Here is a 25,106-nt window from a genome sequence, read left to right on the forward strand (position 1 = left end):
GTCTGCGTTCACTTTCCCCACACACACACACCTTCCCACCAGTAGGAGCGCTAGTGTAGACAGGGCTGCAGGTTCTAACCCCTGTCTTGTCTAACCCCGCTCGGAGCAGCTCTAAGGTGACACAGAGGTTAGAACACCTGCAGTGCTTTGTTCACACTAGAGTGCCCCCTTTTGCTAGCATTGGGTAGAGCTGGATCAACGGATGCAAAGGTGGGGAATTCTAGGGAGTGCAGGGATGGAGAAAACAGAAAAGACCTAAGAGCATCCACATGAGGTGATGGAATCTCCATCATTGGAAGTTTTTAAGAGCAGGTTAGACAAACACCTGTCAGGGAAGGCCTAGATAATACTTCGTCCTGCCATGAGTGCCGGGGACTGGATAAGTTGACCTCTCGAGGGCCCTTCCAGTTCTATGATTCTATGATTCTATGAGCATTGGCATAACACCCAATGCCTCGCCCCAGCAATGCATGCGTTGTGCTCACTGGAAAACCTGAGATGGATTCTCTGCTGGGTCGCCTCCCCTTTGGTTGGTCCAGAGTCCTGGGCATGAGTATGGAGGGGATGGTCCTAGGCTATCACAAGGTGCTCTTTCAAACATGCTCCTTAGCTGCCGCTCCGAGGTTGTTCCCAGGCTGCTTTGGAGGGCTGGGGGACCAGAGCTGTTATCCCACAGGGATTTGGAGAATCAAAGGATGAAAGTAAATTTACCTTACCCTGATTTTCCTGCTTTATTTTTCGCACTGGGGCAGCACCTTGGGTGTCCCAGGGGAACACCCCCACCTCACACACACACACTGCCTGCATGGTATAGCGCAACCTGCACTGTTTGCTTGTGGGTAGGGTGGGTCAAGACCCCTCTGTGCCAGATCTGCAGATGGTGTGAGTCTGGTACAGCCCCAGCAGAGCAGTAGCACATGCTTTTAGCTCTGCAGGCTCCCTGTGCGTCAGCCAAGATAGCAGCCGTCACATTCATATAGGAATGGGTTGGACCCAATCCATCCCTGGTGGGACTCTGCGGCACATGGCTGGCAAGGATGCATCGTATGATGCTGTTGTATGGAAGTCGCTATGCAAACCCCAGTGGTACAGTATTGGGGCGGTTGTTCTCCAGTTTCAGGAAGAGATCAGAAGCTGCTGATCACTATCACGGGGCAAGGAATGGCCGGCAAATATCAGCACTGACCGGCCTGAATCTCCACAGTAATTCAGTGAACTTCCTTGACACGGCTCAGGAGCTGAAGGAAAACCAGGGCCACACAGTCTCCGCCCTTCTCTCCCCTTCCAGTCCTTCACCGGAGGGGAGTTTTGTTTATCCCTTTCGCTTCCCCCATGGTGCAGCCCAGTTGCAGCGCTGAAATGACTGATTAAAAGGGATTTGGGCTGCCAGGAGTGTGTGGCCATGTTGCCGTCCCATTGGAGGGTGGGCCCAGATGCAGAACTAAGGGCCAGCAACCCTTGCATACTAAACTTTACCTCAGAGCTCCAGCTAACCTGGGGCAGTGCTGGGCTTAGGGAAGCGTCTCCCACTCACCCATGTTGGCTGTACCGGGGAATGTGCTGTGGAGAGCACTATGCTTTTCTCTCTTGAGCGGGAGTTATTTTTCATTAAGGACTCTTAGAATAACTGGCTTGTGGGGGCAGCGGGGCAGGGAGTCATTATGGGGGAATGTGACTGTAACTGTCTTAATTAAAGCATGGAAGAACCCAGCAGCCCCTTTGATTGAGGGGTCTGTCAGCCCCTCACCCCCCCTTCAGCTTTCTGCCTGAGCTAATGACTTCAGGTTACACACAGAGGTCACAGCTTCATAGAGCCCAGGCAGGTAAGTGGAAAAGGGGCCCATTTCCTCCCAGATGCCAACTCCTCTGACTGCAACAGGGCTGCCGCAGGGGTGAATTGGGCCTCCAAATGCTTAGCAGCATGAAAGGCTTGCTATTAATTCCTTCTCCAGCAAGGAGAGAGCCTCGGGAAGAGTGGGGACCTCTGCGCAGGAACGCTGCCTCCCCCCTTCATCCTCTCCCAGCAGCAGACAGGGTAGGCAATTGGAAAGAAGTCCCCTTCCCTGGGCAGCAAGAAGGGGCCGGTAAATGGAGTTTAACTGGGCAGAGGAGATCCCGAAATTTGTCCCCAGGGAGTGGAGAGCCGAGGGTTTAAACCATTCCCTTCTTTTCAAGGCATCCATCATTCTGGTTGTCAAGTTGGGGAGGTTTTGGCAGTAGTTTCTTTAGCATCCCGATGAAGAATAGACATCTGTGAGCTATTTCAACTGGACTTTAATTTGTCTTAATGAAACTCAGAGCAGTCATCCCACCTGGCCCCTCTTTTGCTGCTACCGCGTAAATCAGTGGACGGCGATCCCCCACATACCAGCTCCATCCCCTTAGAAAACAAACCGGGCCCAGTCTCAGCTGGTGATTTAGATGGGTGTTCTTTCCTAGCCTCCAAATGTTAAACATTCCGATCCGCCAACAACAACTTACTAAGAAAAGGGGGAGAGGAAAGAGGGGGAAGAAGAAAAAAAAAAGTTTGGGCAAAGTGGCAGAACTGCAGATGAAACTGGCAAGTGACTGAGCTCTCCATGGAGATCAGTGGGCCAATGGCAAGGATGGAAGCTGTTTATAGGGGAGGAGCGTCTCCATAGCATCCAGCGAAGCCTTTTTGAGCAGCTACTTAATGACAGTCATTCTGCTGCTTACAAATCACTGCAGCTCTGCAATAAAGGAGCTCTGGCAGAGCGTTGGGTAATAATTTATCCAAGGGGGGGAAAAGTAGAAATTCCCTTTTTTCCAGAACATTCCTGCTGAGCTGTGAACTTTGGAAGCCGTGGGACTGTGATAAGGATCAGGTAAGGACCCCAGACATATTTAGTGAGTTTGTTTTTGTGGCAAATGCATTTAGCTTTATTTCTGCAGCCCAGGACATTGGAAAGTGCAGATATTTTTTCTGCTGCTGAAGGTGTCATACCGGCTAACCTAATCAAGGCCGTAAGTAAGAGAATTTATTTGAAAGTTAATGGGTAACTACGCCATCGTTTTGGGGTTTTTTTTTTACTTGCAGGTGTATTTAGACAGAGCATTTCTTTTTCCCACGGCACAAAAGTATTCTAGAATTTTAATGGGTTGGGGCAGTCGCACCTCAGATTTTTGTTTAGTTTTGCACCTTTTGTGTGTTAAAGAGAGGGTGACTCTGTTGCAAATCGTCACTTGCTGGGAGTTCCTGGATTGTTACTTTTTTCTTTTTTTTTTAATTTCGAATCTCCAGCATTTTATCTTAGTTATTTAACAGCGACATTAGCCAAATCAGACACCAGCAGAATTTACCATTCCATCTGGCTGTTAGCTTGGCACAGAAGAGATGCTACACACCTCTTTGGCCTGAAATAACATTTGTATTCTAATCGGGACTGCATTTCTCTTTGGAAGAAATACACAGTTATGACTGCCAAAGCAGTCAAAGGGATTTAGATGCATCTTCCATTAAAATTAATTGCTGCTATACCTCTAAATCCCCTGGGTTGCTATAAATATCTTTATACACCTGTTGTTTTCAAAGATGGCAGGGCCCTGCATAAAGAAAAAAATGAAATGCAACAAGGAAATGGAAGTTAAGTAATCTAGGAAATACTCAGGGCACTTTGACAAATGCAGGAGGCTATTATTTTGATTTGTCACCCATGGAATTAAAGTCCACCAAGAAAAGTGTTAGCACCCAGAAGGAGGTACAAGTCTCTGGTTCGGTGTAATCCTCCCATGGTAATTCTAATACAGTGTCAATAGCATCAAAGCTGCTTGGATTCTGGTGATTCAGAAGATAGCTTGCTGTAAATGGCACAAGTGAACTCCATCTGCCTTGTGTGGGAGGTTGAATGGAGAAGGGAGACTCAGCCATCCCTGGCGTGACTTTGGTGTCGTCTGCAGAGGCACACCAGGGATAAATGGAGCCAGGCTCTTTGTGGGCGTCAGGTTGAAAACCTGTTGACTATTGTGAGTTGCCTGTTTGTCAGGGATCTTGAATCTCTTCCTGTTGTTCTTGCAGGATCGCCCCTTTCCCCCCTCCCATCCCCCACCTCGGTTCACCCCACACCTCCTGAATGTTGGACCTGCCCATTCTGGCCTCCCCAGACATGGCTGACAGCTGGTTGAACCTGCAGTCAGAGGAAGAAAGAGGGCAGGAAAGCAGCATGGGGGACTCTGCCAACCTGGACGACAGCCTGACCAGCCTACAGTGGCTTCAAGAGTTTTCCATCATCAATGCCAACGTGGGCAAGTCTTCCTCTTCTCCCAGCAGCTCGGACCCTCACGGCTACCACAAGATCCCTGGCTCTGCTGCTCCTTGCTCTCCCTTGGCTGCTGACCCAGCTTGCATTGGGATGCCCCACACCCCCGGCAAGCCCATTTCATCTTCCACCTCCAGGACTACTCACCTGGGGATGGGCATGCAGGCCCAGCCCTTGGACGACATAGATTACAAGACCAACCCTCATGTGAAGCCCCCTTACTCCTACGCGACGCTCATCTGCATGGCCATGGAAGCCAGCAAGAAAACCAAAATCACCCTTTCGGCCATCTACAAATGGATTACGGACAACTTCTGCTACTTCAGACACGCTGACCCCACCTGGCAGGTAGGGATCCCAAAGAGCCACCGTCCCTCCCTCTCTGCATCTGTCCCTAAAGATAGGCATGTGCAGCCTGCTGGTGGGGTTGGGGAGGACTTGCCCTACCTGATCAGACACTGCAGTAATGGTGCCAGTAGAAGAACATGGACAAATAGATGAAGTCAGGTATTCCTCAAGAGCTCCGGCTCCAAATTGGCCCAGAGCAGTACAAGAAGGGTCAATGCCCACCATGTTCCAACATTGTGCATCTAGCATCCATTACACATGTGTTTAAAGGAGCATCGGAGCTGTGCTGCCAATTCTAAATGGTTCTGCAGAAGTGGGAGTCTTCCTGTTGATATATTAACATTGGCAGCAGACCTTCTAATGGTAGCACTCATGGCAGCAGTTAGTTCTTTCTTTCTTTCTTTCTTTCTTTCTTTCTTTTCTTTCTTCAGGATGCAATTAATGACTTTTGGTGTGTTTCTTGCCCAGGTCTTTTGCCTTGAGTGAACATTCTGCAGCACACAGAAGCTGCTGTCAATGAGACCATAGCCCCAATATAAACAGGAATTTACCCTTGTAAAAGTTAGCCATTATCTATCACTCCTCCAGTGCTGGACAGAGACTGAGATTGGCGACAAAAGGACAAATTCTCCTCTGTTACATCAGCACACTTCAGTGGTGCTGCACCAGTGTACTGGAGAAGAGAATTTGGCTCAGAGAGCACAGAAAGGAGAGGAGAGGGACGGGGGAAAGAAAAAGACAGTGGAGGAGAGGGGATGAGATTGGGGAACAATGACAAAGGGAGGATGGGAAAACGGAGAACGAGTTGAAGGGGGATTGTATCTGACGTGTTTAACTTCTATATCAGGATCAGAGACCCCAGGGAGGCTCCCCTATTCCAGAGATTAGAAACCCAACAGTGCCTTGAAAGGTGGCTTTGACCAGGCGAGCTATTGGCCGCAGTGAGATGCCCATTATCCCGCGATAGGCCACTGCCATTTTGATGATATTGAAAGGTACAAATTCTGCTGTAAGTGGTTGAAACTCCTCCCTGCCGCTTGACGGCGCTCCCATTGGGAGCATCTCCATCCCTGAGCACCACCTCCTTGTTCTCTTCAGATGTACGAGCTGGCAGCCCTAAAACTGAGGACTCGTTTCTTCAGTCCCCTGGTGGAACAGTGAATTCATCAGATCTCTGAGCCAGCAATTTCTACAGCCAAAAGGAAAAGATCTAGGGGAAGGGTTAATACCTTCATGTAGAAAATCCCTAATCATCAGTGTTTAGATCTGCAAACACCATTTCTTTCCAATGTATAGCACAATGGAAAAGCTGTGCCCCCTTTCAGTACAGAGCATCGTATCCTCCAGGGGCTTGTGGCATGAGGAAGAGGAAAGGTTTCATCACTGTGATGAGAGCCCTGAGCCTCAGTGTTCCTTTGTCTTGCCTTCCTTCTGCCAATGGAAAAACATGTCCAAAGGCAGCTTCCTTTGCCTTCTGTTCAAAGGAGGAACAACTTCCCTAGGTTGCTGGAGATCATCATAACAAAGATAATGATAAGTAACACCCTGCACTCCTTTCAAGACTGAACCTTGCCCTAAACTGGCTGCAGCCTGGGAGTTAACCTGAAGATGTTCCCCAAGCTGGTGGGGGGAATCACTGGACCAGGTTCATCTCTGGTCACAAAGCCACTTTAGGCCCCCTAGGGAACATTTTCATCACAAGGAGCTTCCCCACCTACACTGGCTCTGTGCCCTCCCCTCCCTGGAACTCCTGGCACAGGAGGCGTTCCAAGGGTGCGTCATGGGCAGGAGGAGGCGTGGCCAGGCTGTTCCCACACCCTGGTTAATCCCAGGCTGCTGCAAGGGCCATATTGGCCATGGCAGGCAGGGTGCCAATTGAGTGTTGCCCTCGCCTGCGCTAGGGACTGAGGTGGCCCTGGCAACCCCAGGATAGGAGAGGTTCAAGCGCCTGTTGGAGCCTACGCTGGTCTCTGCAGCAGCACAGGAGTGAATCAGGCCCATCAAACCCAGGTTCTCAAGGCAGTGGGCACTGGCCAGTCACAGATGAAATGGCTGCAAAATCCAGTTTCCACGGTTCAGCTGCCTGCTTACCACGTTAACGTGCCAGCTCCTTCCGGCTGTCGACCGTCCTTTTAAGAACTTCGCGAACAAGGAGACCAGACCTGCCCTGCTCAGGACCTGACTCCAGAATTGTTCTGGGTTTAAACAAAATCAGTCTGACAAAACAAGGAGTTGCACCCAGGTGGAGGTTAGCTAAGCCTGGCAACAGCCATGGGACCATGCCTAGATCAACCAGTGCCCACTGCCTCCCATTCAACCTCACCCGCTCTACACCGGAGTGAATCCTGGACATCTCCAACCTCCACCTTGTGCTTGTGCTAGCGCCCCAATCTCCATTGCGGGCTGGCACATGCACCGCCAAATGGGAGGGAGCAGCAGTAACTGGTTCTGCTCTCACTTACTCCGTAAATTGGGAGCAGTTCTATTGGAGCCGGCAGGGTCACACTCAGGGTATGAGTGCTGGTAGAGTAGGGCGGAGTACAAAGGCTGCGAGCACCAGCGATTGAGGGAAACTCACCTCGATAAAGAACCGCCACAAATAAGAGTTCTTGTCAGTTTACATCCGCTAGAATTAGCAAGTCAGCGGTCTTGGGCACTGGGGAACATATACAAGAGCAGGGAGGCAAGTAGTAGTATTTTGACTTCTCCTCCGAATTCTGGATAATTAGCATATTTTCAATTAAATGGGTTTATAAAAAAAAAAAAGTTCTCAATCCCTCTCTGCAAAGATGCAGGTGGTTAGCTTGCTTGTTGGAATGATAAATATGCTAACTGGCTGGGTAATAATCAACTGCAGGCAAGCCAGGCTGAATGAAATTTGGGGCTGGGGGTGGAGAATTTGGCTTGGAATTCTCTGACCTTTGTAAAATTTCATTAAACAGTAAATTCTGAATCCCTGGAGTCTGGAATGTTTGCTGGATTCCCCTCCCCCCCCTTTCTTTCCTATTCTCCCACTATAACTGTGTTCTCATCCCTCTACCCCAATTCCTGTAAGTGGAGACAGACTCAAAAGGTCATGCCACCCATACGCAGGGGGAGATGGATAGATTCCTGTGGGAGCTGCATGCTTTGGAGAGGAGCCAACTTGCCCAGGGAGTTTCAGCCTGGAGGAGGGGTGTTGGTTTTTTGTATTTTTTTTTTTTTTGTAAGGTCTCCAGGCATTCAAGCTTTGTTTTTGCTATCCGGCAATACGGATTATGGATGAATAAGCATAAAGATATCCAGGCAACATTTAAAAAAAAAAAAGCCCTTCACCATATCCAATCTCTTTACACCCTCTTAGCTTTGTATAGTGTAACACAGCGTTATTTACCCAATAACTGAGTTTCCTTTCTGATTATGCACATCACTCTAGACATTCATGTTTTTCAGAGCAGCTCGACGGGAAGCAGAAAGTCCCTTTTCTTTTTTGCAGCTGTTTTGATTTGTGTTTAGGAAGATACGGACAGTGATTTCATACCAAGCTTTCCTAAGCCTTGCGGACAAATTCAGCAACGGTGCTCGAAATGGGAGCAATTAATGGGGGTGCAAATCCAATGCAAATGGGTGTCCGTGGCCAAGAGCAACCCCATGTCAGAGTAGGACTAATCAGCACATGGGCCTTTGCATTGAGGGCATTTCCGCATGCCTAAGTGGGATCTAGGTGCCGTGATGACACCAGAGGTAGTAGGGTATCTACACTTGGCTATTTTTGCCAATTGATTTCCCACTGTTGCTAACACTGGCACAGTTCACACCCCATCCCGCCTTTCTATGGGACTGATCCAAATTCAAGAGAAAAGACTCCCGTTGAATTCAGTGGGCTCTGGATCAGGGCCCTTGGCTCTAGCTATTTTGGATTGGTTTGGAATGGAGGTGGCTGCCTTCCCTTTGGTACTTGCACGGCTGGCCAAGGAGGTTTCTGCTCTGCCACACAACTCAGGATTTGGCCTGGGATGTGTTTTCCTGTTGCAGCCATCTCTGTCTCCCGATTGTCAGAAGCTCCCTGATGGTCCTATGTATCTTCACCCCACTGGAGGGGTTTATGTTTTGTAATGGATCGTTTACAAAGTTGCACATGTCCAACCTTGCTGTTTTCTTTTGGGTTTAGAATTCCATCCGGCACAACCTATCCTTGAACAAGTGCTTCATCAAGGTGCCGCGAGAGAAGGACGAGCCGGGGAAAGGTGGATTCTGGAAGATCGACCCTCAGTACGCAGACAGGCTCATGAATGGGGCCTTCAAGAAACGCAGGATGCCCCCTGTGCAGATCCACCCAGCCTTCACCAGCAGAGTCCAACAAGAAGCCGGGACTGTTGCCAACCAGGCAGCATCCTCTTGGTCCAACGACAGTGTCCTGAATGTCAACATGGAGTCACAGCAGCTGCTCAAAGAGTTTGAGGAAGTCACGAGTGACCAGAATTGGAACCCAGCGGATGGGAAAATGGGCCACAAACGTAAGCAGCCATTGCCCAAACGGATGCACAAGACAGCTCGCCTCTCTAGCTCCCCCTTGCTCACCCAGGAAGAACAGACAGAGCTTGGCTCATTGAAAGGTGATTTTGACTGGGAAGCTATCTTTGATACCACCTTGAATGGTGACTTCTCCACTTTTGAGGATCTGGAGCTCACACCTCCTATTAGCCCAATAACCAGAGATGTGGACTTGACAGTGCATGGAAGACACATTGACTGTCCACAGGAATGGTGCCCAGTCGGGCAAGATCAGGTCCTAACAGAATCCAACCAGAACAACTTAGACTTTGATGAAACCTTCATGGCCACTTCTTTCCTTCAGCATCCCTGGGATGAAGAGAGAAACGATTATCTCTCAAATTCGGTCAACATGGACCAGTTGTTTGAACTCAACGACTCTTCTTTGCCCACAGACATGAGTGACTGGAGCAGTATGGGATCTTTTTTATAAGAGGCCGCTGCTGGTTAGAAGGATCAAGTTAAACCCAGGTAGACTTTATCTATTAGCAAGATACTCACAGTGCTGCTGGAGATTACAAGGGACAAGATCTCTAGAAACGGGGACATACACGTTGACTTTTATCAGCTGCAAAGTATGGTTATTCACAGAAACTCCAGAAGAAACCCAGAAGATTTGGCTGGATATATCTGAAGGCAACACATCAGGAGAAGTCTCTGCCTCTTGGGTTTCCCTAAGAGAAGAAATAACTACTTATTTTGGGACTCTGGTTTTTTAAAGAAATGTAGATTATCCTATGTTTGGTGGGAATGGAAGGAGCATATGTTCCCTCTAGGACAAAGGAGAACAGTTGCTAAGTTACATGCAAGAGATTTCCTGATGACTTTGGACATTGTAGACCATGTGCAATTTCCTTCTCCTTCTTCTCCATTTCTCTCTCTCTCTCTCTCTCTCTTATTTTTTTTTTCTGTCCAGGGATATTCCCAGGTATAACATGAGATAATTAAGTAGCAGGTAAATAAAAGTCCCTTCTGGGTTCTATAAGTTCAACCTCCCTCATGAATTGGGGCTAGGGAAGAAGACGAGATCTGTAAAATCAGATGCAAATCAGCAAGTCGGCCTCTTCAGCTGTTTTTGTATAGTCTATTATATATAAATATATATCTATTCAAAGAAACCTATATTTTTAGCACAATCAGTAGAGTAGCTTCTTGATGGGACGGCAGTGGAAATGAGGTTTTTTTCTGTGCTGTATAAAGACTAATGTTAATTGTTCTGCAAATTAAAAATGAAGCGTGTCAAATGTTTATTGTAACAAAATATGCAAAGGAAAATTCCTACATCAGAAGCAATGAATTTCTTTAAGGATCGAGAAAAGGATGAAGACAGGAGAGAAGGAGAAGAGACTTGGCTTTCTCCAGATTGTGCTCTTACTTATTTTTGTATCCTGAACTCCTTGCCTTGAGTCACGAGCGACTGTATTTGCTGTAAGGTCTAGAATGGTGTCACTGTGAACCTGCTACATTTCTGAATGATTGACGAAACAATGTTCTATTTTCTGATCAGAAACTGTGAACCGAAAGCATCCCCTTCATCAGCTTGTATGTCAGGCTCTGAACAGCCTCTGCGACGATCCAGGAGACAAATCAAGTGATGGGTGATTCAGGACCAAGCCTCCTTCTCCCTCCGCGAGACAGCTGTGATCAAACGTTGCTTAATTGTTATGTTGGGGTTTCCCATGCAGGGGGATGCTCACCAGCTCTTGGTGATTTTGTATTTTATTTAAACGAATGTTCTTGTATGGGACTAATGAAAAATGAAATCTGGATCCGGGGCTCAGTCAGGGAGTAAGAGGCCAAAGACTGTGTGTGCAACAAACATTAGTTATGAACAAAAGCAGAGTTTAGAATCCCTTCTCTGCCTTACCTAACGTGTCCCCTTTACTCTGCTCCTCTCCTAAAGTAATAATCAGGCTGACCACTTACCATCTCCAACCTGCTGCACAAAGGTTAACCAGTTAATTCTCACAGCACCCCTGCAAGGTAAGTATTATTATCCCCATTTTACAGATGGGGGTGATGAGGCAGGGATCAATTAACTGATTTGCCCAAGGCCTAACAGCACAGCCTCGCTCCCAGTCCTGTGACCATACTGCCTCTTAAAGGTGTGAAGGGGATGCCGGCAGGCTAAAGGTTTCTCCAAAGCAGGTAGAAAATAGAAAGGCAGAGCAAGGAGAGGCAAAGTGCCTGACTCCTTTCTCGAGACGTTTAACAACCTGGGACCAGAGCCTCAGCTGGTGAAAACTGCTGAAGCTCCACTGACTTCAACAGAGCTATGCTGATTTACCTGCTGACGATCTGTCCCTAATTGGTTTGCTAATGGGAGTGTGGACAGGTATCTGCGAAATATGCATAGGCGGCAAAGGAATATTATGGTAGTTTAAAAATAAAAAATCTTGCTCAAACTTGAATTCAAGCTCTAGAGAATCAGATTCTAAGCCTCTCTGTTGGTACAGGCAATATAGTTAACATAAACTAGCTGCTAGTTAACAGAAAGACGAGGTTACTTTGGAGTGCGTTAGACTTGTTGAAAGACATAACGCTGTAAACTTTTTTTGTTCGTTTGTTTAGAAACTATAGTAAGAATTTAGGAACCTTGATGTGAGCAAACTAACTTAGCTGGAGTCTAGTTGTCGTTTAAAAAAAATAGCCTGATTTAATGCTGGAAAAGACAACCCTTGTATTAACTAATGAATTAACTTGCATTCAAGGTCACAGAGGTCGGAAATGCAATGCATTGCATATGGGTTTTCAGGTACATAGGGCTAGATCCTCAGCTGGTGCAAATCGGCTTAGCTCCATTGAGGTCAATGGAGTGACTCACGCTTACAGCAGCAGAGGATGTTGACCCATTGATCTCCATACAGGTGGCTGCTGGAGTGGGGTGGAACTCTTAAGGTGTGTCTACACTTCAAAAAAAGACCTGTGGCATGGCCCAAGTCCACTGGCTTGGGCTCAGGTTGCAGGGCTAAATATTGCAGCGGGAGCCCGGACTCTGAAACCCCATGAGGGGGATGGGTCTCAGAGCCTGGGCTCCAGCCCAAGCCTGAACATCCACACTGCAATTTTTAGCCTGACAGCAAGAGCCCTACAAGCCGAAGTCAATTAACCTGGGCTCTGAGACTCATTGGCATGAGATTTTTTTGTGCAGTGTAGATGTAACCTTAGGGTCCATGGTTTAGACAATGCTCCCCTGGATCTGGCAGACAATCAAAAGATACAAGCTGCAATGACTGCCAAATGGCTCCAGAGGGTTGGTCCCATTAGTCCTCCATAAAAATGAGGAAGTAGGGTTGGAATTTTAACCATCTCACGTACTTAGTGAACAACCTCCAAAAAACCTCTGCAAAACCTAATGGGGGTGCCCTCCACCAGCCGGCATTGCTCCAAGAGCTGGCTGCATTTCCACCTGGTGAGATATGGCTGCGTGGCTTTCATCTCCATTCGAAGGCTACTGGTGATCAGACTGGGCCTACTCCAGTGTTTTGATTCTTTTTTGTAATGCTTCATTTTTTTTGTTTCTTTCTCCTGTTTTGGGGCCTGTTTCATACAGATGCTGGAAGAACTACAAAGATAAGTGTGCAATTTAACCTTTTTCATGGAAAGCTATTTACAATTAAAAAACATGTTAAATGAAAAACTGGTTTTGCCTCCTTGTTTCCCTAATGCACTGATCTTGAGTCTCTTTCTGTCTAGTACTTATATGGCCCCCATTTACCATGGCAGCCAAACCCCTCACTATATAGTTAATGCATTTATTCTCACAGCACTCCTGTGAGGTTGGCCAGTGCAGTTGTCTTCATTGTATAGATGGGGAACGGTGGCACAGAGAGGCTAAATAACTTGCCCAAGGTAAAACCGAATGTCTGTGGTGGAATAGGGACTTCAGCTCTGGTTTCCCAAGTCCAGAGAGTGCCCTAACCACTGGACCATCTTTCTTCTTTTTTCATGGAAGTATGAGATTTTTAGGGATGGGAAAAGGACATCAATCTGAGGGATCAAGATGTAAAATGCAATATTATTATTATTATTTCTACTACAGTAACTAGGGGTCACAGAACATAGGGATCACCCAATGAAATTAATAGACAGCAAGTTTAAAATAAACAAAAGGAAGTATTTTTCAGACAATGCACAGTCAACTTGTGGAACTCCTTGCCAGAGGATGTTGTGAAGGCCAACACCATACCACGGTTCAAAAAAGAACTAGAGAAGTTCATGGAGGCTAGGTCCGTCAATGGCTATTAGCCAGGATGGGCAGGGATGGTGTCCCTAGCCTCTGTTTGCCAGAAGCTGGGAATGGGCGACAGGGGATGGATCATTTGATGATTACCTGATCTATTCATTCCCTCAGGGGCACCTGGCATTGGCCACTGTCAGAAGACAGGATACTGGGCTAGATGGACCTTTGGTCTGACCCAATATGGCCATTCTTATGTTCTTAATGCCTAAGGGCTCTCATGGATTGAGAAGAAAAGCTTGGAAATATGACCTAAGTGTGCCTGAATCTGCAGAGATCCTGCAATAGTAGCTCTGTGGAGTGTGAACTGCCTCATTCATCTTAATGGGGTGTTAACACCAAGACTCATTGGGCTGGGAGGCCTGGCTGACTTTAACCCCAGCAGAACAGTGTGTGTATGCGCGTGTGTGCATGCAAGGGCCACCAAAAGTGTCACAGGCTCAGCCCACCCAACCAGGTATGCCTCAGTTACTGGGATAAGTCCTGGGAGATGCCCCTGCTGCTGCACTTGTCTGAGGGTGGGGAGAGGGGACCCCTGCAGGGAGCAGAAACTCCTGGGAGGGAAAGTAGGGCCCCATGCCACTGCTCCAACCTCTCTGGTTTGGATGAGGGGCCCCCTTGTCACTCAAAGTGAGGAGATGGGGCCACAGCATGGGGTGGAGCCAAAAGAGGTCCTGTGTCTTGGTGGGTCTAGGCCCCCGTATTGCCTTAATCTGTCTGTACAGTATCAACACGTAGTAAGAATCAGTGCGGAAGACGTTACCATCTAACAACTAGACAAAAGAAGGATTATTCTCCCCAATTTACAGCTGGGGAACTGAGGCACAGAGAGGTGAAGTGACATGCCCAAGATGATAAAGGGAGTCTGTGGCAGAGCTAGCATCTAAACCCAAATCTCCTGAGTCCTAGTCGCATGTCTTAGCCCCAAGAGCACCCTTCCGCCCCACCCATTCCTCTTCTCCTGATAGGACCTGTGCTCCTGTTGATGTCCAAGGCCATCAGGGTTGCCTGTAATTAGAGGTTCTGCAAACCCACATATGAGATGTCTGGGTTTCATTGCTCCAAGGGGAAACATTTTCACCCACTCTGGTCTGGGGACTTTCACTCCAGGGGAGAGCAGAAGAGGCAACTTTCCAAACACAAAGAGCTAGAGCCCAAAGTCTTTACACAAGCAAACTTCCATTGGGTCAAATCCTGAGGTCTTTTAACTCAGTCCTTCCTCTGTTGGAACATCCATTGACCTCGAAGAGACTTTCACCTGAGTGATTTGGCCCACATTTTGCGCACACATATTTTTGAGACACCCAATGATGCCCAGCACTGGAAACTAATCTCTCAATGGTCAGTTCATTGAGGGACTCACCCGGCTGGCTGGAAGTACCATATACACCTTTTTCTTTTAATACTCTAATGGAGAGGAAGGACCATAGATGGTAACCAGGAGATCTGGACCACCAGGAATATGTTAAAGATGTCCATGGAGCAGCGGGATGGCCCAGTTTTGGTAGCTGTAATGATGTTTTTCCATCTAGACTTCTTACAGTACAGAGATGTGTGACTGTTTATTGGCAGGGGAATTGTAAGACACTTGGGAGTAATATGACTAAAAACACTTTTAACAAACAATAGTTCAGACCAGAAGATATTATATGTCCTTATTGAGTTCAAACTGTCTCCTCTCGGTCCCATAGCTGCCACCAGGGAGGAGCCATTCAACTTAATACTAAGGGCTCCCTCTGAGTTTTGCCCTGATCCCACTTTGTTTTGCCAGGGTAGAGAAAGGAGCATTTAGTACCCCACATCCTTAAAAATTAACTGGATGGAAGTGCGGTTCAGGGGTGAGGCTCTGGTCCCCTCGAAAGCAACTAGATCCGCAGAAGCCCGTTCTAAGAGCGGTTGTGGTGGAAAACGCTTCCTGTCGCTCAAAGCCAGCCGGCCCTTCAGAGCAAAAGAAAAGCCCCAGCAACCCAGGGAAGGAGGCCATGAGCTGGGGAGGGTGGGGGAACCGCACAAAAGAGACGGTAACAGATGAAACCACTTGAGGTTAATTACACTGAGAAGCAATTGGCTCCACAAGGATGTTAGAGGCAGGGGGGAAAAAACTTGAAAGGCTGGGGAGGGTGAACTCTTCATGACCTTGGAGGTGTGCAGAGGCAGGTTATTCAGGGAGCTGAGCCCAGCACATGGTGGGGATGGTGAGGCTCTCTTTACCTAGGGGCAGAGGAATGGGACAACAGTGGGTGAGGGAGCACAGCCAGCCACAGAGAGCAAAGGGACATGGATGATTTTGCATAGAATGTTTTCAGTATCATTTCAATTTGACCTGGCCCCATTGGCTGTTGCCTGATCCCCAGGGCCTGATGGCCCCAGGGGTTGCTGTCTGATCGCTTGGCTCAAGGTAAGATTTTTTTTACTAGCTGCCCTCTAGGTTGGGTCAACCTGAGGGCATCCTGGCTAATGCGTCCCTGAAGAGCAATGGGAATTAGAGCCAGGAGGAGGGTGACACGGAGAACGAGTGCCTTCGTTAAAAACAACGCGGATCAGCTGCATCAGCCCACAGGCGAGGAACAAAAAGCAGCCAACAGTGAAGAGAGAAGGATGAGGCCGAGCGGCTCAGCACTGCCGTGCAGGTAGCCCGGGCCCAGGTCTCTAGTCGAGGCCTGGGAGCACTGGAGGCACGTCCAGTTGCTCAGCCCTGAGGGGCTCCAAAGGGAGCCAGGGCCGTGCGCCTAGAACAGAAGGCAGGCGTTTGTTACAGAGGAGCCTTGAGAACAGGGGTATAAAAGCAGGTTGAGGGGACATGAAAGGGCGCCTGTGTGCCCTGACAGAGATGGGGGGCCCTCCCCACCCCCCAGAATACACTGAAAGTCCAAAGTCAAGGGCAAAGGCAATATTTTTTATCCTTTAACATCGAAGGATCCTAGAATGTTTTCCAAACAGCCTGGGATGGCAAGCACAGCCTGGCCTGTGTAATAAACAGCCAGTGTCTCTTTAAACCTGCCTTTAAAAATCTGTGTTCCTGGTTCTTTAAAAAAAAATCTATTGGGTGCATAGATGCAGGGTAAAGGCCCTTGACCAGAAACCCTTCTGCCACCACCCCCTTGATCTTTGGCACTAACTCTCTCTGCAAAGCCAGTGCATTAGCACCACCCATAATGCACCTGCACCAGCTAATCTCCCAGCACCACCAATCCCTGCACCAGGGCCCTGTAGAAAGATAGCAGCTTCTACTACCAGCAGCCCACCTCCTAGTGGGAAGGGTGGAGCCTCCTCACCATTGACCGCAGTTGGTCCCCCATGCAGCAGAATCAAAACTAGCATCCAAGGTAGGTGTCCTGGTGAGGGAGATAAAGGCTGTGCATATGTTGGACACTGGTAAGAGGGCACTAAAAGAGAGAAGGCGCGGAGGGTCTTTAACCCGATCTGGAGGGAGCGCAAGGTAATGGCTCACACACCAGATGACTTAAGCCACCATAGCCTGCCCCTCTGTTCATCTCAAATGGTCCTGAAGCATGGATCATAGAAGGGATCTTGAGAGGTCATCAAGTCCAGCCCCCTGTGCTAAGGCAGGACCAAATAAACCTAGACCAGGCTTGATAGGTAACTGCACACATGGGAATCCCACTGAAATGCAGCCACCTCTGGGAGGTAGGAGGAAGCTGCTAATTAGAACACAGTGGCAAAAGGGGGAGTTTGGCCAAGCCATAGCCATATTCTTAAGAAAAGAGCAATGAGGATTATAACGTTCATGCAAAGCAGACAGAAGCTTGGTTTATAACTTTTGGTTCAATCGCAAGTGAGATTTGGTGGGGTTTTTTTTTTTTTTTTAAAGTCCCAAACTGCTGGAGTCCTGTTATCATGTAAGAATCTCAGCTTTCTTTTTTGTTGCTTTGTTTTCCACAGTGCGTTTCTAGTTCTTGTCGGTGTGAGAAAAGGTTGAAAGCATGACCCTCAAAGGGTTAAAACCCAGAAGGCAAATAAAAAGATCCCAGCTTTGACTGTTTCTTAAAATCTCCTGAGTTTGGGGGAGGGGAGTGACTTCTGATTTTTTGATTGCTCAGTGTCAGCCATGCTGTTAGAAGCAGGGCCATGTGAAGCAGCCCTTTTTAGCTTTTGCAAGAGGCAAGCTGCTTGCTTTTGTTCAACCCCCCCTTGAAACAGATGAGCATTTTGCATGGATGTGGAAAATTTAAAGGGGTGACAAACATAATGCCCCAATAGGAGATGTGGGCCTTTAAAGTGTGTGTGTGGGGGGGGGGGGGAGAGATAAGGGGAGCACCAAGCAAGATCTGAAAACACCACATTTAGTTCAGCTGTGAAACCAACAAAACAAACTTCCAAGCAAATTTTTTTTTCAATGGGTTGTTGTTTTTTTACAGCAGCCAGAAGATGTATGACTAATGTGTGTGTAGGGGGAGGCCTCAGCAGACGGGGACAATACTGTAGTAACCAGGGAGAGGGGAGGGCTTGGAGGTCTTTTCTTCCATCAAAGCTTGGAGCTTTCTTCCAGCCAAGGAGATTGAGAGAAAGAATGCAAGACAATAAACTTTCTCCCTGGGTTGTAAACTTTGCCCTCCAATGCAGGCTAAAGAGACTGGGCTGCCTTTTACAAAGCGCTGTGTGTACTCAGTGAGAAAGGGGGAGAGAGAGAGAGAAAGGAAGGTCAAGGCCCCTTCAGAGCCTGGCCTGTCCAGGCTTGCCTGGGAGAGCGTGATTTTCAAACACTGCAGCTTGCAGCCTGGCCTCTTTCTCTCCCATAGATCCCACTGCTTCAATCCGTTCCCGGGGCTGTGGCACGTTTCCCACTCCCACCTTCCCGCTCCTCTCCACCCCCACTCACACCCAAATGCTACAGTGAATTGCAAAACTAACTAGCCAAATGGGAAAATGGGGGAGTGTATTTGTTTATTTAGCCAGGCAGGCTCCCAGTGAGGTTTGGGACATCTCTGCAGGGGCTAAAAGGCTGTTCGCCAGTTTGACTAGCTGCTTTCCATGCGAATACACTTGCAAAGAAAACTGCAGCACATGTCCTGATGGCAGCAACACCATCTAGCATATACTATAGGTGCTGCCCCGAACAGGGCCAGACCTGGACTCCTCCCCCTTAGCCTTCTCTGCCCAGAGTCCTGCTGAAATCAATGCTGTTACGCCATGTTTGGTTCAATGACTCTTCTACTGTTCTCTCTCTCTCTCCTTAAACTTTTACAGCCCCCTGGTATCTGGTCATCTGCCTTTCCACCTCCTCCCTCTCTCTCTTCTTATGTCTCTCCTTTACTATCTTTCTTGTGTTTCTCTTCTCTTTCCCCTTCCTTTTACCTCTCTTGCCAGGTGGCAGTGTAGAGACAAGGACTTCTGTGCCTCCATGACATCCCTTGAGATCCAAGGGTTTTGGGGGGCAAACCCCCTGCCTCTTCACTGGGGAAAACCCCCACACCCGCAATGGGAGAATTAAGGAGAGACTTTGCAGAGTCAGAGAGTTCCCATCCTCCTGCATGGGTTGGTCTTGTGCGGTGGAACGTGGGCCCTGTCCCTATGGGAACTAGAAAAACCTCTTTATGCAGAGGTAATGAAGGACTCATGAAGGCAGCATTAGAAGTGTGGTAGTACAATAAGGACTTTAATGGTTACAAATATTAGTGACTGAGGAGTACATACACAGGTTGAGATGACCTGGTCTCCTTCCATCCTGGCTATTATGATGCTACTACAAATAGAATCGACTGGCTTGCTAGATTAGTATACTGAACCCAGACGCAGCTGTGTAGCTTCAGCTGAAGTTAATAGGAACGGTGCATGTATCAACAGACATGGGCTCCAGGGCCTGATTCTGTGCCCTGAACTGGGTATCATCAATTTCACCTGTGCAAAGTGGGTGTGAAATGTAACCCTTCCAATGGGGGAAGTGTGTTAATTACATCCTGTGAACACTCGCTTTGTCCAGGTGCAGCTAGCCACACAAGAGAACCAGACCGGTAGTCTTTGCTTCCACTGCACTGTCTTTCCATATCATGTCCTATTCTGTTACTACCAATTATTCCCTGCTCAGGGAAAGCCACTAATGTAAATAGCCACTTAGTCGTCCGGGCAGGGCTAGACAGATCCGTGGTTAGAACGCGAGCAGCGGATCTCTGCCTGAGCGCCTGACTGTCACTGGTGGATCTCGTCAGCAATAGCAACGGCAGAAAACGTAAGAACTGTCGAGGCCAGACAAAGCCATGGGTGTTGGGTGGAGTTATTTCAGTCCACTGAACCATCCTCCATGGTTCCTATGGTTTTGCTGAAAAGATTTAAAAGAAAGCTCCTGCCTGTTCTGAAGGAGATGGGGGGATTAGCTGGATTCCTGGGTTGTCAAGCTCGTAGCTAAATCCCCACTGCACTTCAATTGGAGATGGTACATTTCCTCCTATCCTGTAGTGTTGCTGTGGACTCTGAGGCCCTGATCCAGAAATAACACTTAAACACATGCCTCACTTTAAGCCCACGAACAGCCACTTGGGATTCTGCTTAAACTGACTCAAGAGCTGAAGAGTTTTGCTAGACTGAGGCCTTAAAAAAACAAAAACAAAAAAAATCACACACACACACACACACACACACCTGCCAGCCTACAGGTGGCTGCATTTCAGGGATGCAGGAAGCGATCCTTCTTTGTAAGTGTGCGGAAGGGAAGCTGGGCAAATCCAGTAAGCCTTCATTCTGGCTAAACTTCTCTGAAATCACGGAGCCAAATACAGGTGATAAGCATCTGTGACTCCTGCAGAAACCAGTGGATGCCTTGGCTGGGTAAGGAGCTTCAGGGATTACCTCAGAGTTTAAGCAAAGTTTGTGGAGTGTCTGGGGATGAAAGGATCCAGGCATCAATGCCAGCCATTAGGATCATCACAATCATTCCTTTATTATTTATTTCCCATATTCCCCCAGATGTCCCTTCATCTATCATCCTTTCTTAATGGGCAAACAACAACACCTCAAACCAATCTCCCGTTCACAGAGGGAACATATACACATAAGCCCTTCTTTTCTCTCCTTTTCTTGCCTTCTCTTTCTTTCTCTTCCATTGAGCTGGGGGGCTGGCACAGAGCCAACCTGGCAACAACCTGCTTTCACTTGCTAATCATTCTAAATATTGAAAATCAACGCTCAGAATAAACAGCTCAGAGATTGGGGCTCTCTCTAGTCTGTTTGGAAATGCTAATCTACCCAGCTTTTGTTTTCCTTGTGTGGATTTGATGCCTTGTGTTCTGAGGAGGTCACAGCTGATGGGGGGGCCCCCCCGTCCCCTTATTTTTTCTCATCATGAAAATTCAGCCAGTTTTAACATACTAGACTGGGAGGGGAGGGGGGCAGGATATAAAAGGAGGGAAGGGAATGAACATGCTTTGCATAGCAATGAACAAACCTCCAAAGTTTGGGAATTCAGGTTCCCAAATAAGCATCCAGAAGTTCAAATGCTTTATCCAAACGTCCCCGTGTCTGTAGAATTGGCCAAGAAATTTCATGGGAAGATTTCTGGTGAACTTTCTGGCATTTGGGGGAGGGATAGCTCAGTGGTTTGAGCATTGGCCTGCTAAACCTAGGGTTGTGAGTTCAATCCTTGAGGAGGCCACTTGGGGATCTGGGGCAAAATCAGTACTTGGTCCTGCTAGTGAAGGCAGGGGGCTGGACTCGATGACCTTTCAAGGTCCCTTCCAGTTCTAGGAGATGGGATATCTCCATTAATTTATTTAATTTATTTATTTATTTACGCTTTGAATGGCAAGTCCCACAGGTAGGAGTTCAGGTCCAGGGCTGAGATTCGAACTGCTCCGAAGTTTGAGAGCATCTGGGTGAGGGACACCTACTGGAAGAGAGAAAACTCACCCAAGGCTTGGACAAAGGGCAGCTGTCCCAAGTTCAACCCATGAAAGACAGAAGTGATGCTGATCTCAGGAGGCTAGAATGGATCATTGTCATGGTCTCTCTGGCCTTAGACTCTTTCAGTCTAGGTATGGAGGAGGAAGCACCCTGAGGAGCTGCCAGTGTTTTATCCTCCCCAGTCACTGAGGGCATTGGACCAGGCATCTCAAGATGACACTTCAGACCTAGCTACTCTGTCTCCCCAGGAGGGTTTTGCCACCTTCTCTCAGATGGAGACTTGGTCATAGTTGTCCCTGGTTGTGTCATCTCCAGGTCAGACTATTGTAACTTGTTCGCTCTGAGGTTGGATGCAGCTGCTAGAGAGAAGCTGAAGGGTCCAGCGGGCAGCAGCTACCCTTGTTCACAGCAAAGAGTGATGTTAACACCTCACAGCTAGGCTTTGCAAATGCTGCTGGCTCCCTGTTTGCTTCATAGGCCTGGGGCCGGATTATTGGTTAAGCCGAACCTGCACGCAGTGTAGGAATGGAGGTGGGGGAGGAAACGGGGAAGACGGTTGAAGCCTAGAGCCCTTTACATGACCAGAATAGCATAAAGGAAAAGCAAGCCCACAAGGCACTTCACTTGGATCCCGGTTACTTTGCAGGACCATTCTACCCCGCATAATCACCCAAGACAACTGCACTCCTCCGGGGTGAGAGGCCCAGGTTCGAACTTGGGACAAAGGGTCCCGGTGTCTGGAACTCCTTGTCAGAAGATTGTGCCCTAATGGGGTTCAGATCCCAGTACAAAACGCAACTCCTCAGTAACTCAGCCACCCGCGTTGCCCCATAGCAGAGAGCGAGAGCAGGCCTCTGGGCTGCTTAATTCCATGTGGTGCTTGGGAGCCAGCTGGCGCTAGGAGTAAGGGGGGCAGCTAAGTGCTTGAAAATCTGATCTCTAAAATAGAGGTGGGTGGGACATTTTCCCTTCCTGCCCCTACCTCCCATCCCCACCGCTCACAATGAGCTAGGTGAGGTGAGTGTCATTATCCTCACAAAAGAGCTGGAGAAACTGAGGCACAATGTAGGGCAGTGACTTTGCCCAAGATCTGGAATGGACCCAGAGCTCTCGAAATATATACATTTTAAATGCCGTGACAGATTAAGGTGCAGCCCTCACTGATTTCCCCCCCCCATCCCCACTTTTTTTCTAGCTGCACTCCCTCCCTGCTAGACCTGTAGCCTCCACGTCCTCTTCTGCTCCTGTCCTGTTTTCCAGTCCCCTAATCATGAATATATTTTCCAGCATCACCCACTGTCTCCCTTCAGGGAGCGTTTTGGAGACTCTGGCTTTTTCACTGAGCCTGGCTGTTTCCAGCCATTGCTGCCTGCGACAGTGGTTTGAGATGGGCAGACGAGGAGGCTCTTCCCCAGCCTCGTGCCATGATGGCACCTATGCCAGCCACAGCATATGTGTGTGTCCTACCAAGCACGGAGCCCCAGGGAACCCATCTACTCCACGGCTGTTGTTATTACCTTTCCCTTCTCTCCCTCCCTGGAGAGGCCAGAGAGGTAAACAAATATAAACAACATCCATGGCACCCAGCCGTTACAGGCTGACGTTCCTCTCAGCTGCAGCGGGGAATGCGAGACAATGGGCCGGCAGGTCGGGGCATGCCCGTGAAAAGAGAAAGGAGCTTGGAGAATGAGGCCAGCATTGACCCGAACCAACAGGTGCAACCAGCCCCTTTCAGCTCTGCCTTGGACAATGTGTAAAGGCTGTCAGGAGAAGATTGCTGTGAATTCCAACCCCTAACCCAGGCCCAGGTAGTTCGCATTCTTCCTGCAAACCGCAAACTCAGGAAGGTGGGGAGCTGCGGGCTAAGAGGCCTGATGTGGGCGGGGGGAGGGGGAGGAGGAGGAGGGAGAGGCCTTGCAGAAAAGAAAATGCCACCAATGACTCTGCAAAGCCAGCAAGTGTTGGGGCTTTTGGTACCTAGAAAGGGGGTTTAACCCCTCACTGCTGATGCTGTGCATGTGTGTCCTGAATAAGTCAATTTGCCTTGCGTATCCATTCAAGAGATGGGCAAGGGGGAATCTATTGAAAGAGCAGCTCAGGTCAGAGAAGTGCCCCTGGTACCTCCTTATGAAACAGATCCAGTATTGATAACCCCTAGTGTTCAAACATCAGGAGCCCGGGCTCCAAAAATCACGAGATTGCCTTAAAAATCATGAGATGTTTTTAAACAATAAATGTTGGGTTCTTTTTATTTTACTTCTGGGTTTTGAGCCTTTAGGGCAGGCGTGGCCAACCTGAGCCTGAGAAGGAGCCAGTGTACATTTCCAAAGAACCACAGTAATACGTCAGCAGCCCCCAATCAGTTCTCCCCCCTCCCGCCGCTCCCCGGGCCTCCCACCCAGCGGCAGCCCTGCCAATCAGCGCCTTCCTCTCCCTACCAGCTATTTCGTGGCATGCAGGAGGCTCTGCAGCCATGAGGGCTAGGAGCTTAACTTTTAAAAAGTGAAAGCTGAGATTCTCATGTAGTTACTTGTCTCCGGGAGCTGGGCCTTTAAGAAAAATATCAGCTACCACAAGAGTTGCCAATCCTGCAGGATCTATTTCCTGTGGGCCTGCTACTCCACTGGCGTGCACCTGGAGTAGACACCTTCAAGAGTGCTAACTCTATGCCCAGGTGTACGTGGCTACGCGAGGTACAGAGCAGTGGAGAATCAGGCCCAGGGTGGATTCAAAGGAGAATCAGGTTCAACCCTCCTTTGCAGTTGGGGTAAGATTAGTTCCAAACCTGAACTTTGCACCTGGCCGCTGTTCTTTGAAATGATCCAAACCAACCCCTTGGAGCCAACCACCCTGAACTCTGGCAAACTTTAGACCTGCTTCTAATTCATAGTCCAGGCTGCTTTCCTTCCTTATGAAAATAGGTTTCTGCTGGGTTTTACACCTGTTAGTCTTGCAGAGAATGAGCTGGATTCTATTTTGGCTTGTGTGTCATCATCAACAGAGGAGTCCGCTCTTTTTGGATGGAGAACATTACTGGTGTGGGTGCACAAGCTACAACAACCCAGCTTGACTTTCATGTCCCGGGGGGAGTTTGCAGGGCTAGTAGTTAGAAGAAAACCTGGTTGTGCTTGTAAACTGAGCACACTGCCCCTGGAAATCACTGAGATGGAATGAACATAGACCTCCCGATGCTGTTTACACATGGTCACTTTTCAGAATAGAATGGAGCTCTCAGGGCTCTGGCGCATCCCTCTTGTAGGATAAGGAATGAGTTTGAAACCATGGGACAGAACACCCTCCAGAGTTGTAAGGGTCTAAATGACCATGGCCACTAGTGACTGCTTTTTAAACCCAGCCCACCGGAATGAGAGCTTCCTCACCGTGATGGTGTCGGTGTGTCACCGTGTAAGCTCACGTCACAACTCCGTGATGATCATACATAGCATTTATATACCATTTTTCATGCCATTGATCCCAGATTTCATATGTTTGTACTATAACAGCAGGAGTTGGTATTCTTACCTGTATTTTACAGGTGGGGAAAGCAAGGTACAGAGATGCTAAATATCATGCCCAAGAACCCACAGCCAAGTCATGAATAGATCCCAGTCTCCTGGTGCCTGACCCGCTGGACCATGACAAGCTAGCCTGGTTTGGTTTGAGGCCCCAGTCTCAGCTTGAGTGCCCCACCCAAGCAGCTAGCCCCAGGCCAAAATGGCAGTAATGATGTGAGACCCCACTACTGTATCTGGAGACATCCAGCCACAGCAGGAAAAGTGCTCATGGGTGGATCTGCTATGTCGTTCTGTACTCGAACATCAAAATGCTGTAGCCCCCCCAGAGCCTGGGACCTT

General features: G+C 48.5%; 1 protein-coding gene across 1 annotated transcript; it reads left to right on the top strand.

The window, feature by feature from the left end:
* Window positions 1–1,688: 1,688 nt before the first annotated feature.
* On the top strand, window positions 1,689–12,777 carry FOXJ1 (forkhead box J1). The gene is made up of 3 exons (XM_034790433.1): window positions 1,689–2,846; window positions 4,037–4,625; window positions 8,776–12,777. Exons 2-3 carry the CDS (start codon window positions 4,092–4,094, stop codon window positions 9,589–9,591), a joined length of 1,350 nt encoding a protein of 449 aa, XP_034646324.1. The 5' UTR covers window positions 1,689–2,846; window positions 4,037–4,091; the 3' UTR covers window positions 9,592–12,777.
* The last annotated feature ends 12,329 nt before the right edge of the window (window positions 12,778–25,106 follow it).

The sequence above is a fragment of the Trachemys scripta genome, chromosome 14 (genome assembly GCF_013100865.1).
Source record: "Trachemys scripta elegans isolate TJP31775 chromosome 14, CAS_Tse_1.0, whole genome shotgun sequence".
Lineage (NCBI taxonomy): Eukaryota > Metazoa > Chordata > Testudines > Emydidae > Trachemys > Trachemys scripta.